The 20,213-nt window shown below is 42.8% G+C and overlaps 1 protein-coding gene across 1 annotated transcript in view; it reads right to left on the reverse strand.

Moving 5' to 3' along the window:
• Positions 1-20,213, reverse strand: part of col4a4 (collagen, type IV, alpha 4) — a 38,782-nt gene that overhangs the window by 9,619 nt on the left and 8,950 nt on the right. Inside the window, exons 4-33 of the mRNA XM_061047308.1 lie at positions 15,894-15,965; positions 11,249-11,383; positions 11,024-11,068; positions 10,802-10,918; positions 9,559-9,627; positions 9,302-9,337; positions 8,854-8,916; positions 8,642-8,677; positions 8,480-8,521; positions 7,703-7,783; positions 7,336-7,380; positions 6,776-6,838; positions 6,471-6,515; positions 6,283-6,336; positions 6,063-6,123; positions 5,739-5,843; positions 5,293-5,445; positions 5,072-5,161; positions 4,236-4,396; positions 4,077-4,149; positions 3,698-3,804; positions 2,959-3,142; positions 2,742-2,810; positions 2,552-2,659; positions 2,406-2,474; positions 1,602-1,751; positions 1,293-1,454; positions 962-1,129; positions 737-880; positions 221-328 (exon numbers count right to left, since the gene is read on the reverse strand). Coding sequence (XP_060903291.1) covers positions 221-328; positions 737-880; positions 962-1,129; positions 1,293-1,454; positions 1,602-1,751; positions 2,406-2,474; positions 2,552-2,659; positions 2,742-2,810; positions 2,959-3,142; positions 3,698-3,804; positions 4,077-4,149; positions 4,236-4,396; positions 5,072-5,161; positions 5,293-5,445; positions 5,739-5,843; positions 6,063-6,123; positions 6,283-6,336; positions 6,471-6,515; positions 6,776-6,838; positions 7,336-7,380; positions 7,703-7,783; positions 8,480-8,521; positions 8,642-8,677; positions 8,854-8,916; positions 9,302-9,337; positions 9,559-9,627; positions 10,802-10,918; positions 11,024-11,068; positions 11,249-11,383; positions 15,894-15,965 — 2,815 coding nt within the window. The remainder of the gene's footprint in view (positions 1-220; positions 329-736; positions 881-961; positions 1,130-1,292; positions 1,455-1,601; positions 1,752-2,405; positions 2,475-2,551; positions 2,660-2,741; positions 2,811-2,958; positions 3,143-3,697; positions 3,805-4,076; positions 4,150-4,235; positions 4,397-5,071; positions 5,162-5,292; positions 5,446-5,738; positions 5,844-6,062; positions 6,124-6,282; positions 6,337-6,470; positions 6,516-6,775; positions 6,839-7,335; positions 7,381-7,702; positions 7,784-8,479; positions 8,522-8,641; positions 8,678-8,853; positions 8,917-9,301; positions 9,338-9,558; positions 9,628-10,801; positions 10,919-11,023; positions 11,069-11,248; positions 11,384-15,893; positions 15,966-20,213) is intronic.

Consider the following 20,213-nt stretch of genomic DNA (forward strand, 5'->3'; position numbering starts at 1 on the left):
CAACGCAATCCAGCTCAGCTTCCCCAACCTGACTTGAGCTGATTCATCTAAATTAACCTGGTCATGGTTTTACGGTACAGCATGTAGGACAAGAAGTGTTTCCAGTTTTCACAGAGCACCTGAACGCAGCAATGAACCTCCAACCTAAAGACATCATGACCCTGCCACTTCCTGTGTTGCGTCACGCCTTTACAAAGGTCTCTGTGGTAACAGTTCTTACCTCTTGGTCCAGGAAAGCCGTAGATGCCAGGGGGTCCTAGTTTCCCTTGCTCTCCTTTGATGGAAACAACATTGGTGTCTCCTGGAGGCCCTGTAGCCCCTTTACAGCCTGCAGGGGGGTACAAAGGGTGTGAATTTTAAGGATTTTTAGGTGAGATCTGAATGTGGTTTAATCCAAACTGTTTTTATAACAGCCAAAAATGTTGAAATATTTCTAAAACAGTTATTAAAAAAATCAGATTCACCTCGACTCATTCATTACATTTTGGGGTTATTTTCTCAGTACTATGTTGTGAGGAACTTTCACTCAGTGCTTACCTTAGCATAGGCAATTTCTAAGAAACTGGTGTGTGAATATGACCACAGTGAAACATCATAATCGATAATGATATTGTGCCTTTGGAAAGGGCGTCGTCACAGAAATGGCGGCTATGGGGGGCAGGGGTCCTTGTTGGACGACAGTCAGTGGGGATGGGCGAGCTAAGCTTAACTTTCTCAACAAACGCCCAGTTTTTACCTTTCTCTCCTTTCGGGCCTTCACATCCTTGAGCTCCATCTCGACCATCAAACCCTCTGGACCCCCTCCTCCCTGGGGCTCCAGTGGCCCCAGGCTGTCCAGGGGACCCTGGCACTCCCTCTTGGCTCTGGGGCCCAATCAGGCCTGTAAATACAATGAGTATTTCTGTGAACCAATGTCTTTAGGGAACTCTCAAGCACAGGTGTGTTGGTGGTGGGAGCTTACCTTTCTGACCCCCAGGACCAGGCAGTCCTGAATCTCCATTTACTCCAGTGGGGCCCTGGAGCCCCGGGTAACCTGGGAAACCAGAAGAGCCAGGTTTTCCCTTGGAGCCTTTAGGGCCAAAACCTGGAGGGCCATCCTCTCCAATGTCTCCTTTCTCCCCAATACATCCTGAAAAGAAAAAGAGCACATTAATGTCAGAATTTTTATTGGCAGGCTCTGTTTAGATATAATCATTTAATGGAAAGTAAACTTAATAAAAAATAAGTTTCTGACAAAGAAAAATAAACAAACTATAGAAAACAAACAAGTATTTTTAGGAGCCAGTATTTACCTGGTGGGCCAATCGGCCCCTGGGGGCCAAAAAGCCCCTTGGGACCTGATTTTCCTGCATCACAACTATCAGAGGGGGGACCCCGGGGGCCCGTTATACCAAGGGCCCCATCCTGTCCTCTTTGGCCTTTTGCTCCAGGGCTCCCATACAGACCAAGGGCCCCTGGTTAAACACGAGAGGTAGGAATTAATTGTGCAGATTTTCTGCTTCACTTAAACACATTCTGAAAAAATGAAGTGAGGGCGGAGCCTGAATGTGAGAGAACCAATTTTTCATATTCTTCTCCATATCTCAAGTCCAGTATTTTACCTTGTACGCCATCATTCCCTGGAGGACCAGGTACACCTTTAGGACCCTGAGAACCCCATGGTCCAGGGAAGCCAATAGGTCCTGATGGCCCTACATTGGAGTCTCCTTCAAGGCCCGGGAGTCCAGGAGAACCTTGAAGTCCTGGAGAGCCTGGTGAACACACAGGAAAACAGACTGTAATCACATGTGAGTTCTCACGTTTTTATGTAAGCCTACATCACGGATACTTTCAAATGTCGAGCAAATCTTTCCAAAACATAACCTAATAAACCTTTGAAATGTGAATCAGACAAATATAGAACAACTGACTTTGGAGAAATAAACTTGTTGCAAAGCATATTTTGATTTGAGTAAAAATGTTTCTGAACTGGGACAAAAAAGTGGCCATGGGAGAGAGATGTCTTCAGTTATTCGTTTCTATTGTCTCTACATAGGTACCATGCTGTGGTAGCATTATGGGAAAACCCTAGAAAGCAAACGTGTCTTCTTCTTCTTGTCAGTGGTGGGCAGCAAACAACTTTTTTTAAGTAACAGGTTTTGTTCTCTTGGCAACTTATCAACCAAAATAGAGGTGCAGTAATGAGTAATCAACCTCTTATTTAAATATGGTCAAGTGGAGGCTTCAAAACAGTTGCACACCAGCTATTGGGTGTAATTCCAGTAGAAAGTGCCAAACAAGGCAGCCATTGGTTTGTGTTTAGGAAAACAAAGAAATATCATTGGTGTGTTGTTGGTGTGCAATGAAAACCAGTGGAAGTGGCAATTTCTGATTTTTAAACGACCCTGACAGGCAAGTGACTGTACCTGGATCTCCACTATAACTGAAGCCTTCAGGTCCTTCATCCCCAGTATCTCCAACAAAACCTGTCTGTCCTGCAGGAGCAACACAGGGAACATTTTAAGACAAGGTAATATGTCATTAAATTTAACGGATAGGTGGGCTTTGGTACCTTGTCGTCCAGGTGGTCCAAGAAGTCCAGATTGACCTTTGTCTCCTTTCAGTCCATCAGGTCCAGTGAGGCCTGGAAAACCTGGAGCCCCCGGGAGTCCTGTGTAACCTGAAAAGAAAGAAAGGTAAACATTGAATCAGACAGACAGGTGAACAAATAGGTGGATTATGATTTATTTATTTATTTATACCTCTATTTCCCTTTTGTCCTTTCTCTCCAGGAAGTCCTGGGTTTCTTGGCACACAGGGCAGAGTGTCACCTGCAGGAAGAAGAGGGAAACAGGAGGGAGAGGGGGGCATACCGAAGGGGGAGGGGTCATACAGGAAGAGGAGGAGTCATACAGGAAAAAAGAGGAGTCATTTGCCTTTTTCAGATTTTTGTGTTGTTAACTTCAGCGTGATTTCTACCTTTAACTCCTTTTGGCCCTGGAAAGCCAAGGAGTCCTGGAGGTCCCATGTTTCCAGGGGCCCCTCTTTGTCCTATGGCCCCAATAACACTTGTCCCAACAGTGCCTGATGGTCCTGCTAACCCCTTTTGCCCGGGGAATCCTGGGAAGCCTCTGTCTCCAGGAGAACTGGGGAAACTTGGACCCTGAAAAGAATATCAGAAAACTGATTAAGAAGTACTTGAAGAGACGATTTAGAGTATTGTCTTCTCTCACTGAGGCCCCCGGTATGGAAAGAAATTATTAAATTAATTATTATTCCCTGTTACTTCTTTTGGGAGCTCTTAATTGCCATAATGCCTTGGAAGAAATTAAAAGGTTGTACAATGTTTCCATGAATTCTCTGTCAGGCATCTGGTGCTTTGGATTAAAAACTTCAGCAGAATTTTAGTTAAACCTCTTTGGTGGAAATCAATCCACTGTATGTTCCTCTAAGGATTAGGAACAAGTTCAGAAATTACTGGACGGATGGATCTAATTAGGATTTTTTAAAACAAAGGGATAAAGTGCTCTGCTGGGAAAGGTTCAAAGTTTATCATCTTATATTTCCTTAGACCTGATTGGTCCTTTGGCTCTCCTGTTCCCTCCTCTCAGTGCTGAGTTTTATTTTTTAGAAACTCTCTTGAGATTCTTAATCAGCCCTCTCTATCCTAGACACACCCTCTCTGACTCAGCTTCCATTTTGCAGCAGGGTGACTCACCGGGGGACCAGAGTTCCCAGGGGCCCCGGGGAGCCCATCAAGTCCTCTTCTCCCTGAGAATCCTTGTCTTCCTGGAGGTCCTTGCTGGCCTCTGTTTCCTTTCTCACCTGGAGACAAAAGTCCATCAACATCTCCATCAGTTTTTATAAAGAACAATACAGATGTAAAACTCACAAACATTAGATACATTTATTGGTTCATCAGGAAACTGGAAACACCACCTCATGTAACTAAATACGTGCAAAGATGTAAAAAATTAAGTTTGTTTACACCAACTCAACAAACTGTTCATCAAAACACTCAAAATCAGCACATATCAACTTACGGGCTGTAATGTATGTGTGCAAGTTCAAGAGAACAGTTTAACAGTAAAACTCACCTTTTATATCCACCACATTATAATCTCCCCTCTGTCCTTTAAACCCTTTGACACCTGGAAATCCAGCCAGACCCTGAAATCAATCAATCAGTCAGTCAATCAATCGATCAATCAATCAAGTTGTTGAATTAACCTCTGACACGTTGTCTGGCAGCTCACCTGTTCTCCACGCTCTCCGGTGTCTCCAGGTAAACCTGTCTCCCCCCTAAACCCTGGGGCCCCTGTGGCTCCTGGAAACCCTGGAGACCCTGCGTCACCCACAGGTCCTGGGGGGCCCCTGATTTCAGGAGGGGGGCCACAAGAACAATCGCCACGACTACCTGAAACATACACAGATTCATAAAAACTAATATAAAAACCTTGTTTCTAGTAAACTGATGAAGGAGAAAACACAGGACCAGTTGTGTTTGATAAAATCGTTGATTGATAACATGAAGGGACCAATCACTTGCACAGGTTTTTTAACCATGCAACCTTTTGATAATCACGGACGAAGGTATAGAGAATGGAAAGCACAACCGAAAAGATCAGTCTCTTAAGTCTAGATTTAGGACAGCAGGGAGGCCTGAGGCACTAGTGATGTTTAACACAAAGGTTTTTCTCATTGCAAGGGTTAAGTTCAGAAAGGAATATTCCGACATTCAGTCCTTGAATTATTTGGCAGTTTCCCAAGGTTGAGAGATTTTGTAAGATAAATTTGAATGTCAAAAAGTATACTAGTGCGTCGTCTGCATAAAATTGATACAAAATGCATTTAAATGTCATCATTAAGGGACTAAGGAGAGAATGTAGAGGAAAAAAGAAAAGGACCAAAGACTAAACCCTGTGGTGCACCTGTGGCTATCTTGTTCATTAACGGTTTCTGACAATAATGTTTTGACATTTTTAAGATCAGCCATCAATATTAAATGTCAAGAAAACATCATTTCAATCTTTCATTAGTCCACGAAGAAAAATATAAATCTGACATTTAAGACTTTAATTAAGACACTGACCTTTGAAACCTGGAAAACCTTGAGCCCCAGGAGGACCCTGTTCACCTGACTTTCCAGACTCTCCAGTGGCCCCAGAAAGACAGTATCTACCTGGAGAGGAAAACAGGAATTCATTAAGACGCAACATGAAAATCTCTGAGTGATTATTTGCCTGTTGGCAGGACAGGTATAAAATCACAGGTGTAACACAAACAGGAATGAAATGTTGTTTTTTTTTGTACCTGGAATTCCTGGTTCTCCTTTCAGTCCTTGGGGTCCAGGGCGTCCTGGTTTTCCGGGTTCGCCAGGTGTGGGTCCTTTATACACCTCACCTGGATCTCCTCTGTCCCCTTTGGATCCCGGAATACCTACCTGACCAACAGACCCCACTGATCCTGAAGAAAAACCACCAGGGCACTTAATTTAACATCACACAACCTTCATCCTTCATAAACACAGGTTGGTGTTTGTTTATTCTCTCATGATAACTGTGAAGTTGTTGTTCCTGTTCGGAATTTTAACTAGTTGTGGGACAAAATATCAATACAGCATTATACTGTCGCCCAGACTCGTGTAATACAATGATCACATTGCTGGTTCCAAGCATCGATTTTTTTTGTCAGATTTTGTCAGGGGTTCGATTCCCAGCTCCTTCATGCTGACTAGCTCGTGGGCTACAGTTACTCACCAGGTATGGACCTGCCAGGGGCTCCTCGGGGGCCGTGCATTCCCATTAGCCCCATATCTCCTGGGGGGCCTCTGAGTCCCAGGGCACCAGGGTCTCCAATGTCACCTAGAAGATAGAAGAGTGAGCCGGCATCATAGCAGAGTGATGACATCATAAAACCCATTTGACTATAATGAAACTGATGACGTCAGATCACAGTGACAACTTTGCCCCAGTTATAAAATCAGATATCAGAGGTGATATCATATCAGAGTGATGACATCATACCAAGCATTCAATGTTTTGTGATCACCAACCAGCTGTTCTGTGAGTATTGATATCTACCAGTTACGATGACGTCCACAACCGTAGGGAGGCCTTTTGGACCTTGATCTCCCATCATGCCCTGGGGACAGACATCAAACAGAACAATTGAAGACTGTACAGACAGAGACATTGGTCGCGTCTAGATACTTCATGTTGGGATTCCTTTGATGTGATTTGTCAGCACAGTGCTGATGATGTCGCACGGCAGAGACATAACACATATAAACAACACACATACCTTTAGACCCTCTCGGCCAATCAGACCTGGCAGACCTGGACTTCCTTGTATCCCCTGAAGAAAAAACACGTGCAAATGATTCAAGAAATGTTTAAAATATAAACATAATGGTAAAAATGTTGGTTCGTTTGACCAGTTTAAACATATTACAATTTCTCCCTGTCATCCAGCCTGAACATACACCTTACCTTGACTCCTCTTACTCCGATCCTACCTGGGATACCAGAAAATCCCTGGAACACACACACACAAATCATACACAGACTGATATTTTATGATACCTACCAATGAAGTATAAGAGCAACAAATAATAAATCTCTGTGAACTTGTTTCAGGCTCCTCAAATCACCTTTCTGTAATTCATTGAATCAATGATACATGTTTAACACCCAGGGTCAATTAATCTTTTTTTCTGCTTATAGGAACATTTTAGTCAGTAAATCACACAAATAAAAATTCAATACTGATCAATGATGTAAAGGTGGTTCCTCACCCTCGGTCCAGGAAATCCCACAATCCCCTTCTCTCCTTTGATCCCTTGGAGAGAAGCTGTACCCTGAAACAAAAAACCCAACTTCTCATCAGCTCCAAGTTCTTTATATCGAATATCCATTCTAAACAGTACGCGATCAATAAAACCCTTCACTCATTTAATGACAGTGTTCTGTGGAGAAACATACAAGTTGGGACTGTACAAATCTGCAGATTCCACAGGTACATCTGAACGTTCTTTAGACAAGCAGTTCAATCAGTCGTATTGGGAGAACTCTAATTCAAGAACAACTCTGTGGAACCCTTGGTCTGATAGTCCTTAAGGGTACTCTGTCCGCAGTAGAACTGGAGTGGAACTCTGTGTTTAGGAGGTCCCTATGTTCAGGGAACGCTGTTTTTGGTTGTTCACTAGAACCGTTAGTTTGGTTAACCTCAGCTCAGCAGGATTTCATGGCCATGAGAACTTCCTTGGGTAGAACGCTGTGTTGAGGAGAAGCTCATGTTTAGGAGAACCAAACCTTCCTTCAGCCAGATGTACGGAGATTAGATATCTGAACCTACCGGCACTCCAGGACTTCCACAGACTCCTTTAATGCCCCGAGAACCCTGGAGAACCAACAGAACCAAGCATTACAATCAACAGCACCCAGCATTAAAACAGACATAACTCCAGATAAGCACATTCAATACAGTAGAAGAACCCGTCAAAAAGCACAGCATTAGAACCAACTGAACACAATAGTAAAGCCAATTGAACTCAACATTAGAACCAACAGAACCTGTAGAAACCCAGTAGAGCCATTGATTTATAAAAGTAACTGTAGAACAAGGACAAAAATAAACTTTAGGCCAAGAACATTTCCAGTGGATCAAGGTAAATAATAAAGCCTTGATCTGATTGGCTTTAACATACTTAAGCCCCACCCACCTTTTCCCCCTTGATGTAAAGGTCTTCTGGAAGGTCGACATATTCGTATGGTCCTGGAGGCCCTTGGGGGCCCTGATCCCCCTGTGGACAACACAAAGAATTTCAGTAACTCTACTGTAATGCAATTAACATTAATATGACTGAGCTGCAGTAACTAACACAACACTGTACAGTACAACTAGGACCTGCAGATACTGCCTCTTGGGTTCTCCCTCCTGATGGGTTCTATCCCCTGACAGGTTCTACCTCCTCTTGGGTTATCCCTCCTGATGAGTTCTACCTCCCATTAGGTTCTCCGTCCTGATTGGTTCTCCCTCTTATTGGGTTCTCCATCCTAAAGGGTTTTCCCTCCTGATGTGTTCTACCTCCTGATGGGCCCTACTTCCTTTAGGGTTCTACCTCCACATTGGTTCTACCTTCTGATGGGTTTGACTCATATTGGGTTCTCCCTCCTTTAGGGTTCTACCTCCTTTGGGGTTCTCCTTCCTGATGTGTTCTACCTCCTTTAGGGTTCTCCCTCTCGATGGGTCCCCTGATTACTCTTGTATCTACTGTGCAGTACAGAGCAGCAGGACTGCAGGCTGAGTAGTGATGGTTACATTTCGATAAATCCTCTCAGTACACCTTAAAGCCTCCTGACAGTTGTGAGTATGACCTTGTCCCCTCAGTGATGTCACTGCAGCCTTGTTTCTTCAGGTAACAGAGGGAAAACACCTGCAGTGATGTCATTGAGAAGGCGTGGTCAGAAGGAAACATTTTCAATCTGAACAGGTGTACCTCTTCTCCTTTCTGTCCCGGCAAAGATCGACCCTTTTCTCCCTGAAACACAAACGTAATTTTAATTAGTAACCAGTTCACTGGCTGTCCTGTAGTAGAACAGAATCAACATGGAGTTTAATCTCTGACTTTAACATTCAATAAACTTCATGTGACACTTACAGGTGGACCTCTGAAGCCAGGCAGACCTGGGAGACCCTGTAGATATACATGCATTATGAGAATGAGAACAATTAGAGAGTGATGTATACTGAAATTCATACAAAGAATAAAACATTAATTAGTGAATATGTTACTTCAAAATAAAACACAATAGAAAGTAGATATTCCATTAAAAATAAGATAAAAATAAATATTTATCAACTTTGACTCACATTTGTCCCGTCCAGTCCTGGAGGACCCTCAGCCCCTGATGGACCAGGGAGACCCAGTTCACCCTGCAGACAGAACCACGGACAGAAATAATGAACATTAAACAAACTAATTACTCTTTGTGCATTTTTTTTATACTCCATGTAAATTTCATGAATCAAATTTCCTTGAAATTCAATTTATTTACTTGTACATTTTATCTAAGGGTGCCTTGCAGGACACTCAAGGTCGCCTTACAAATACAACAAAAAAGTTTAATCTTGGTACACAAAATGACTCCAGGTGTCAACAAAGTACTTTTGAAGTTCATTAAATCGCTCTGAAATCTTCTCGAGTAGAAAGCATTAGAAAAAAACAAAAGAGAAAGTCCATTGTAGTATCAGTCAGTTCTTGATCGATTCTCGACCTTTCTGCAGCTGGTGATGTAAATTTGAATGTTGGTGTTCTCACCTGCAGACCAGGTGGCCCCGCAGTCCCCACGTCTCCCTGTCGAACACAAACATTACTTCTTCTCATGTTACACACCGACACTTCTATTGGCATCACTTTATGAATAGGATTTAAAAAATTAAAACAACTAGGAACAGAAACACAATTATTTTGCATTTGATCTGTGACTTTTCTTTTTTAATTGTTTAATCAGAATCAGAAAATATCCTAAGGCATGACAGATCTGTTGGCCTTCCTCATGAAACAGGTGTACTCACAGGTATTCCAGGGTAGTCTATGAAGTAGACCGCTGGATCTCCAGGAAATCCCTTCAATCCTGAAAAACCCTGCAGGATAAAGCAGCGTTGCTATGGTGATTAACACATTAACCCCTTACATATACTGCAACACAGTGTGTATTATAACATGTACAAAAGCAACAGGCAAAATGCTTCTTTGTTTATGGAGGGTTTCTTGTTGTCAAGGCAACACATTTTGGAGTTTTAAAAATTATTTCAAAAATTTCATTAACTACCTAATAGTGACATTTAAAAATAGAATATTTTCTCTATGCTGCTTAAACTCATTACTAGTGTTGTAGTCAAGACCACACTACCCCAGACAAAGGCAGGCCCAAGACTGGAGTGCTCCAACCCGAGCCATCAAACATTTACTGTTTGAGTTCGAGTCAAGACCAAAATAATACCAGGACATTTAGGGATCGAGACCGAGTCAAGGACCAAGACCAAGGCAGGGCAAGATCGAGACAAGACCAAGACATTGACAGATCAAGACCAAGACCAAGACCAAGACCAAGACCAAGGCAGGGCAAGGTCGAGTCAAGACCAAGACATTGACAGATCAAGACCAAGACCAAGACCAAGACCAAGACCAAGGCAGGGCAAGGTCGAGTCAAGACCAAGACATTTAGGGATCGAGACTGAGTCAGGACCAAGACCAAGGCAGGAAAAGACTGATAAATGAACAAGACATTAAGGGATCAAGACCATAAATATCAATCAAAAGTAATTACAAGATTGAAAAAATAATTATCTTTGTTTCAAAATGTTTGCAGGTGCCTCTCCTCCTGTCGTCTCTATCCACCCCTGCTTCTGTGCAGGGTTTGTGTCCCTCACTTAGACCACAACACCGGCAAAGGTTATGGGCGTAACCGGGGAAACAATCTAACCACAAATGATTTGAAGTTGAAGTTGAAGTTATTCATCGATTTTAAAAAGGGGCGTTTTCCTTCTAATAACGATAATGACATGGAAAAATAGCCTATCAGTGGTGGTCTTGACCAGTCATGATTTAAGATACAGAGTCCGGCCAGTCTGAGACCTAAACTAGACTGAAACTGGTCTTGGGACCAAGGCCGATCTCGAGTACTACAACACTGCTCTTTACACATCACTTGTCATTATTTGTATAGCACACTTATAGAATTTGTCTGAAGTTGAACATTTTGTGGAGCTTAACACATAATACGATTCATTACGTAAATCCATCAGAGTAACTGACCGGTACTCCCTCAGGTCCATACACTCCAGGAAGTCCAGGTTCTCCTCTTTCTCCTCTGGTTCCGTTACATCCATCCAGACCTGGAAAACCAGGACCTCCAGCGGGACCAGGGTGACCCTAAAAAACAAACACATGTTCAATCTGACCTCTGACATCCATACTTCCAACACAATCAGAACAGCTGAGAGTTCTAGGGGGGGGGGGGGGGGGGGGGCTTCTTACCGGGAGTCCTTCTGAACCAGGAAATCCAGGAACACCGACACTCCCCTGAAAAAACAAACAACAAACAGAAATTATCCAAGAAGCACCATCAGTTGAAAAGTTTTAAATATAACTGTGATTTTAAAACTGGAACCATGATCTTTGAAACAGAACCAGTATTTTAAAACAGAACCATAATGTGTAGAGTAGAACGGTCTTGTTTAGAACAGAATCATGTTTATTTACCAAGTCTCCCTTTGGTCCTGCAGGTCCACTCGGCCCCTCGTTCCCCCTGTGGCCTTTCTCTCCTGGTGGCCCTTGAGGGCCCGGAAAGCCTGGAGGCCCCTGAGGGCCCTGCCGCCCCAGAGGACCTGGAGAACCCTGCACAACATATAAATAACAGAACACTGTAGAAAAGATGTAGCTGTTGATAAAAAGCAGAAACTGGTTAATCTCGTAATTGATTAAAAAAAAACTAAACAGAACAAACATTGGAAGAACCTCCTAGAACCCGGAGGAAGAGGAACTGGCTAGAACCTGTTAGAACATGTTGGAATATAAATGCAGCTTTTTTAAGATTTTCCAAACATTCAATGAAACCTGATAGAACCTTTTAGAGACTGATTCTGGTAGAACCTGACAGAACCTGATTCTGCATGTGATAAGGTAGAGTGGAATAGATATGATAGAGCCCCGATAAAGATGAACCAATAAAACATCCAACTCCAGGGATTAGACGGATCCACTGGAGCTCTGAAAACCTCAGAGGAACAAATCTGTTGGTTGGTTTTGGTGTTAACGTCTCAAATTGTATCAATGTTTTAAAAAACCACAACCATAAAAAGATTAGAACTTCAAACTGCCTCCTCCCTTTATCTGGAGACAAAGTTGTTCTTACTGCTGCTGCTATAAAGTCTGACGCCTGTAGGGGGCGCCAACAAACAGACTGTCAGTCTAGCTCAGATAGTTGACACAGAGGTACTGTAGAAGAGGTTCTGATTTGTAATGTAGGCATGTGACCACAGGAGGGCAGTGTGACACAACAACATCTTCACAAACATCCTTTCAATCACAACAAAAAGGACATTTAAAAGAAAACTTCATAAAAACGGAAATAGTTAAAGTATTACAAACTTTGTGATTTGGGCAATAAAAATAAAATAAAATAGGAATTCTAAAAAACGTACAGCTGATATTATCTATTATTTTACCACCCATACAAATATCAACTTTTAATTAATACTACTTTTATTGTATTTAGATGCTTTAGATGATACATTTAGTTCACAAAATATAGCTTTCTTAGACTTCTGAGTGTTTATTTTCAGTCAGATATTCATTTTCATTGAATTTTGATATTCTAAATAGATTTTCTTAACATAAAGTGACGTTTCCAGAGTCTTTAACCTAAAACTCATTTTAAGCGTCTACATGTTGCCGTACACCTAAATTGACAGGTTGAAATGTTTCACAAGAAATATGTCGATGTGTATTGCAAAAATGTTAATCACAAGAAGAAAGTTTTACTTAAATTTACCACAACTGCACATTATCATTAAATTAACATTTCTCCCAACACATATTATAGGTATTATAAGCATATATTAATAAGTGTATACATGTTCGTTCATAGCTTTTATGAAGGCCGTGACTTGTAAATCTCCATAAAAAAACACTTTGGTAACTCTTGTTATTAAAGCCACAATCAAGTGGTAACTTCAAGTGCTGAAGTGCAAAATCCTGCAGTTCCTGGAGTGTCCACTAGAGGCTGGCTGCAGAAGCACAGGAAGTCACATACACACCCATTCTAAAAAGTCTGTTTTTACAGCAGAGATTAACATGTTTACAGCCTGGTTCAAAAAACCAAATAGGTGTGATTAGCTCATGTGTTGATCGATATCTGTACTGGGAGGGGGAGGCCTAGCTTTCAGCCAACCTATCGACAGGTTAAGAGCTGGAGCTGAGGCGGGTTTTAAACTTTTTGACAAACCGTTACACCGCGCCCACCTATCAATCAGGTCAGCTACACGCCGATCAATGAATAACCTGTATCGTTATTTTTTACTATTGAAAAGAACATGTGCACTCAGTAGAGATCCATGTGTTCATTGTAGTGGGTTAGATCTGACTGTATAGTGGGGAACATATTCTGAGTTACAAAGACATTACTCAGACAAGAAGTTTTGTGCTGAACGCCTAATAATGAATAATAAGCAGCTAGTACGCTACTAATTAGCATGCTAATAAGAAACGCATTAATGGTGAATATTGTGACCTTACTTTAAAATGTTTTGTCTGATTATTCTTTAAATGTGTGATCATATATCACAGAATATAATTGGGCGGCTTGTTTTGTGTTATCACTCTTTCACTGACTTTCTGCTGCTCTCAGTGTGTGAATCAGTGATGTGAAGTGTGAGTGTGAGTGTGTGAGCATACGTTAGTGTCAGTGTGTGTAGCTGTGTGTGATGTGTATTGAGTGTGTGTGTGATGAGATGTGACAGCTGTGATCTCTGTTAGTCCTCTCTCTGTCCTTCTTTCTCTGAAACCTGTGAACTGTGAAATCACTGAGACAGACGCCTTCCCTCAATCCCCTCTGCCTGTCTGCTGCCCCCAGCTGTACAAACACGCACACACACACACACACACGCACACGCACACACACACACACACACACACACACACACACACACACACACACACACACACACACACACACACACTAACCGAGATACACACAGAAACACACATGGCAAAACAGTCTGCATAGGTAGATGATGTTGATGTTGTTTACTTGATCAGCTGATTGAATCGATAGCAGAGAGTCATGTGATGTTTATGAGCTGTTTGATTGGCTCCTGAATGAAATGGGTCTAACCACTACACAAATGTAGACCGCACAGACTGTAGACAGGAACATCTGGACTGTATAGTGGATTATGAACAGAACAATAAGGGCACAATTAAGACTAACGACTAAAACATCTGGCTGGCATACACCTGGACTTTGGACAGAAACATCTGGACAACAGTGTAGACTAAAACATATGAACCTAACATCTGGACCACAATGAGGTCATGGACTAAAAATTCTCGACCTCAACATGACAGTCAGAATGATCTGGACCTGGGATAGAAACATCTGCACAAAATTGTAGGGTACTGTGGAGAGAAATACTGGACAATATTAGGATGGTCCACTATTACACCTTGCCTTAAGGTAGACAACAACATCTGGGAAACACTGTGGACAGAAACATCTGGAATAGAATTCGGACAGTCAGCAGCACATCTGGCCTACACTGGGACTTTCTGAACAACATCAGAAAGTAGACCGGAATATGTGTGACTGTGCAAAAACATCTGGACCTAATTAGAATGGTCGACTTACACATCTGGACCACACTAAGACAACTAAACTTGAATAATAACATCTGGACACTTTGGGCTAAAGCATCTGGGTTAAAGCACTTTGGACCACACTGAGACTGAGGACTCAAAATTCATGACCCCTTTAACTACGGATAGATCATGTTGCCCTAATTCGGATAGTCCACTGTCATATCTGGCCTACACTGGACCACATCTGTGTAGAAAACATCTGGACAAAACTTGACTCTGGACAGACACATCGGGACCAAAAATGCACATTTGGCCTACACTGTGACTTCGTCTGGACCGTCTGAGACTGTGTACAAAAACATCTGGACCATTCTGGCTGTAGACAGTTATACCCGGACCATGAAGTTACTGTGGACAAAAACATCTGGATCTGTTAGGATAGCCAACTAACACATCTGGACAACACTGAGACTGAGGACTCAAAAATCATGACCCGTTTAACTACAGCAGATCATGTGGACCTAATTAGTATGGTTGACTGACACATCTGGCCTACACTCGAACTTTGGACTGACACCTATGAACCACATTGTAAAATAATCATCTGGACAACACTTGACTCTGGACAAAAACATCTGGACCAAATTAGCACAGTAGTTGGCACAACTGTCCTACACTGCAACTTCTGGATCAACTAAGACTGTGTACAAAAACATCTGGACCATTGAGGTTGTAGACAGGAATACCTGGACCACAAATTCACTTTGGACAAAAACATCTGGATCTACTAGGATAGTTTACTAACACACACGAGGACGACATTGTCAGTAACGACATCTGAACAAAATCCTAGTGTTAGGACAAACATCTGGACCATGAAGTGACTTTGGACAGATACATCTGGACAACATTGTGGGCTAAAACATCAGGACCTTATGACAGTAGACAGGAACATCTAGACCACAATGTGACTGAGGATTAAAAACATCTGGACCTATTTGAATGGTCCACTAACACATCTGTAAAAAGAAAACATCTGGAGGACACTTGACTGTGAAGAGAAACATCTGGCCTACACTGTGACTGTGTATAGAAACATGTTAACACGATGTGATTAGTGAGAAGTGATACCACAACAGACATCACCTTCTGTACTTTCAATCACTGGATCATTTTGTCTTTGTCTGTTTACGTTATCCTTAAGATGTTTCTGGAAACAGAAGCTCAGAGTTGAAGGAGGGAGAGAAGTGACGCTGTGACATCACGCTGCTGTGTTTGTATGTGCGTGTGTTTGTGTGTGTGTTTTTGTTCGTAAGGTGAACAGCTGCTAAATGAACGGCAACACATTCCTGAAAAACACTCCAGCTCGTTATCACACAGTTTGTGTGTGTTTTAGTGTGTGGGTCTGCGCTGTGTATTTTGTGTGCGGTTTGGGGCAATGAATGTGTCAATGGTCTGCTAACAGAATAAACTGTCTGCATCTGTGATGATGTCATGGTGCAGGACAGGCTCCGATTGGCTGCTGTATTTCGAGTCGGCGGAGTCTCACCCTCGCTCCTTTGGCTGGGAAACACTGACAGGTTGAGCAGTCCAGACCAGCGCAAGGTTCCATCTGGTCGCCCTGGAAACCAAAAGAGCAAATAAATGTCAAACCATGAACTCGTTATGACATCATACCATCCACATGGCATTCATCAGGATGACACAGCAAAAACAGTTTAGGTCACATCTATATTGATCCATTAGAGGAGGTCTTTCATTTGACATATGACACCACATCTTTATGATATCAACTTGACATCAGTGAGACCTCATCATGACACCAAGGCTAGAAGTAGAGTTTAATGAATTTACCAGTTGAGGGAGGGGGTTAGGGTTGGGGGTTTGGGATAAAAGATCAAGGAGTTGATCTGTGGTTATTCAATACTGGCAATACGTGTGCTGGTAACTTAGTGGCTAGCTCTTCCAACAGGGTAAGGGGTCTGGATACGTTTAGGGGACCGGATGCAGGTTGAGGTTAGGTTCATCATAAAACCACAAGCCACTATCCACAGCCATTGCCCAGAGGTAGTGTCATAGTTCCTTAGTTCCATAGACTTAGGGTTAGGGGTGGTGGCGGTTGCCTACATTTAAGCGGTCCCAGGTGAGGCAGTCAACAGAGGTAGTTCCCTGCATAAGCAGTTGCTTATTTCTAAGACACCGAGCTGACTGCTTCCTCAAGTTTCACTCAAACCACAAGGAATAACAGTCAGTTGCCCCGCCCCCTCTCCAGTCCCCCGCTGGCCTAGCCTCACACGCTAACCTTATCTTTTTGTAATACAACACATGCATGGCTTTATGTCATCATGAAGCATTTCTCAGTTTACAGGAAATGTGGGATAGGAATCAGCACTAGAGAGAACACCATAGAGAACATAACTGAAACTTTACTGACTTTGTGGCTTATTCTGAGTTGTTTTTGTCAGATAAAGCTCCCCAACACTCCTGGATTTCTACATCATGCAATGCAGCCATCCATTATATGTCATGTACAAATTGTACCCGTGCTTTTGCTCCTGCAAGAAGGGCCAAGGAAGACCAACTTTAGTCAACAGTGAGAGGCTCTGAATCTCATTGGGGGATATTGGAGTTCACCATCAGGTATACATGGCCTGTGGACTTATACCTTATGGGGGTAACTATGGGATTCTGGGTCCGTCACTATTAATCACTAAGGCCATGTCAACACCACTGTGTATTCTCTCTAAAACAGCATCTTGCTCAGTTTATGAATATAATGAGTTGATTTTTATGATGCAGACACAGATTGGTGCTTGCTGATTGGGTTGTCTTATCAGTCATCTCTTTCCTGATTTGTATCGCCCCAGTCCTGTGGAACCTTTTCTGGAAGAAAACCAACATCACCCTCACCTTGATCAGATATCTCGACATGAATAACTCACTAAAAGTGTGTTTCGTCTGTGCCAGCTGCTATTGTGAGATTGAATTCTGCATTTTACAGAGCTGCTACTGCCTACATCTGCAAAATGATATTATACAAGTGCACCCACGCCCTGCAGTGTGTTCAGCCATTCATGGACCGCCGTCGTTTTATTTGACAGAACCTGTAAGTGTTTACATGAGCCAGTGCATCCTGGATTTATGAAAATGATCATTCCATATGTATTTCTTTAGCATGAAGGGAACAAACGGTGCAACAACGCTCATCCGTATTGACTCTTGGCTTATTAAAATAGATTAAGAGTACAGAAGTTTAGACGGACAGAAAACAAAGTGATTTTCATTTGGCGTTTGGTACACTTTCGCTGTTGGATTGTTTGGGTTTAATTTGTGTTGGTTAAACACAACATCACCAGAGCTGGGTTAATCTCCCTCCTTCTCCATGAACTGTGGACTCAAGAACTGGATCACCTTTCCTGCTGCTTCCAGCGACTTCAGACGGACCAGGTCCCAGTTTGATGACCTGTTAGCTAGGATCAGTACCAGGTCCCAGTTTGATCACCTATTGGCTAGGATCAGTACCAGGTCCCAGTTTGATGACCTGTTGGCTAGGATCAGTACCAGGTCCCAGTTTGATCACCTATTGGCTAGGATCAGTACCAGGTCCCAGTTTAGCATCAGTACCAGGTCCCAGTTTGATCACCTATTGGCTAGGATCAGTACCAGGTCCCAGTTTAGCATCAGTACCAGGTCCCAGTTTGATCACCTATTGGCTAGGATCAGTACCAGGTCCCAGTTTGATGACCTGTTGGCTAGGATCAGTACCAGGTCCCAGTTTGATGACCTATTGGCTAGGATCAGTACCAGGTCCCAGTTTGATGACCTGTTGGCTAGGATCAGTACCAGGTCCCAGTTTGATGACCTGTTGGCTAGGATCAGTACCAGGTCCCAGTTTGATCACCTATTGGCTAGGATCAGTACCAGGTCCCAGTTTGATGACCTGTTGGCTAGGATCAGTACCAGGTCCCAGTTTGATGACCTGTTGGCTAGGATCAGTACCAGGTCCCAGTTTGATCACCTATTGGCTAGGATCAGTACCAGGTCCAAGTTTAGGATCAGTACCAGGTCCCAGTTTGATGTGCCAGGATGATTCTGATGGAGACCAACTACCAGCGTTCTGTTTCCACTTTGGATCTCCACTACGTGACAGTTCCACCACTAACCGTCACAGCTGAGCTGATATCTTGCAGACTTCAACGGTTTAATCCCAAAATAAACCAGTTTAGTTGAGATTGTTTTGCAATCAGCAGTTTATAAAGATTAGTCATGATAGAGATTTGTAAGAGGACAAAACAAGCCTTTTCAAGCTAGTCTACGAGAGGAGACAAGAACACAACTTTTAAATGCTTGTTCTTTTTTTTCATAGCGTTTGGATTAACAATTTTGGACGCCTCATCAGGACTTCAGGAGCCGATAAAGTATGGGATCTTCATGAACACAATCTGAAGGAGATTAGAGAGATGGTAGCTGAATGAAGCTGGGGTAAAAGAGCTACCCTGCTAAGCCTGCTGTCATCATGAACCTGACCCGAGTGTATGAATGGATGGATGTTCAGACTGCAGCAGGGTGAGTTCCTTGTGTTACGAGCTAGCACCGGCTCCACATATACATACAACAAAACTAGCCCTAACCTGAAGTGTGACAGAGAAGTCAAAAGATGACAGGTACGGAAAGGACTGATTCTCACACAGGGAAAACATAAGGTTAGGTCAGCTCACCTATACGCGGGTCTGCCGGGGCACCGGCGGCCTGATCGCACCGGACGAGCCCAAACTTTGTGTTTGAGTTCAGTTTTGTTTGTTGTAGTTGGATCATATAAGATACGGCTGGTTTCTAAAACAAGTTCATGGGAGTGGGTCATCTGTTAGGTCCGACAGCTTCCAAGTTGGCGTCCATACAGGTCCTCCGTCAGCTGCCACTTCACCTGTCGTATTACGTCATTTAAAGCGACAGAGCACCGCTCTGAGCGCACCTCAGGAATGGTGCGTTCAAGACTATCGGACAATCCAGTAAACACAGCTTAAACCCATTCTCTATTCTCCCCATGAAAACCAGTCCAAAGTAATTAACAAACAGACAGATAAGGATGAAGAAGAACCTTACTGTTTCCTAACACTTGTTTCCTGGTGAATTTTCCCCTGCAGAGTCTGTTTTGTTTTTTTATGGTGTTTTTTCAGTGTTCAGACAGTGAGGAATGTAAAGACAGTCTGAACAGACAGACAAGCATCTTTGAGATTCTCAGACAGTTGACTGCCAGTGTGTGTGTATGTGTAGGTGTGTTTATCAGATAACGTCAGTGACAATTGTGCTCCATTTCTTCTGACCTACACACTCTTTGAATAGTCTGAATGAGCACAGATGTGCAGCAGCTTCTGTTCATCAGATAGGAATCAAACCATGAGAGCTTTAAACTCACTTCAACACAAAACGCTGCAGCTGAGGCCAGACATGTTTTCATGTGTGCGCACAGCTCGTGTTCTTATATGTTCATGTATAATATAACTAGTGGTGACCCTAAATGGTCGAGTATTCATCATTCGTTGGAAAGAGGCTCATTCTTCTGCCACTCTCACAGTTAAACACCTTCTTATAAAAGAAGGATCCTTCAATCCCAGCTATATGGAGGTGCTGACCGTAGACTGTAAATAATAGTGGACAACGTCACCAGTGACGTCACCCATCTGGTTCTGGAGGAGCCATTGGAGTCCCATCGATGGCGGTCTCCAAGCTGGAAATGCTTTCAGTCAGTCAACCTAACGACAGGCTGAGAGCTGTGGCGGGTTTTAAACCTCCTGACAAACCGTTACACCGCTAACCTCATTTTCAGAGGTTGATTTTTAAAAAAATATTTACATATCTCTATATTTTT

Source organism: Labrus mixtus, chromosome 9, assembly GCF_963584025.1.
Source record: "Labrus mixtus chromosome 9, fLabMix1.1, whole genome shotgun sequence".
In the NCBI taxonomy this organism is placed as follows: Eukaryota; Metazoa; Chordata; class Actinopteri; order Labriformes; family Labridae; genus Labrus; species Labrus mixtus.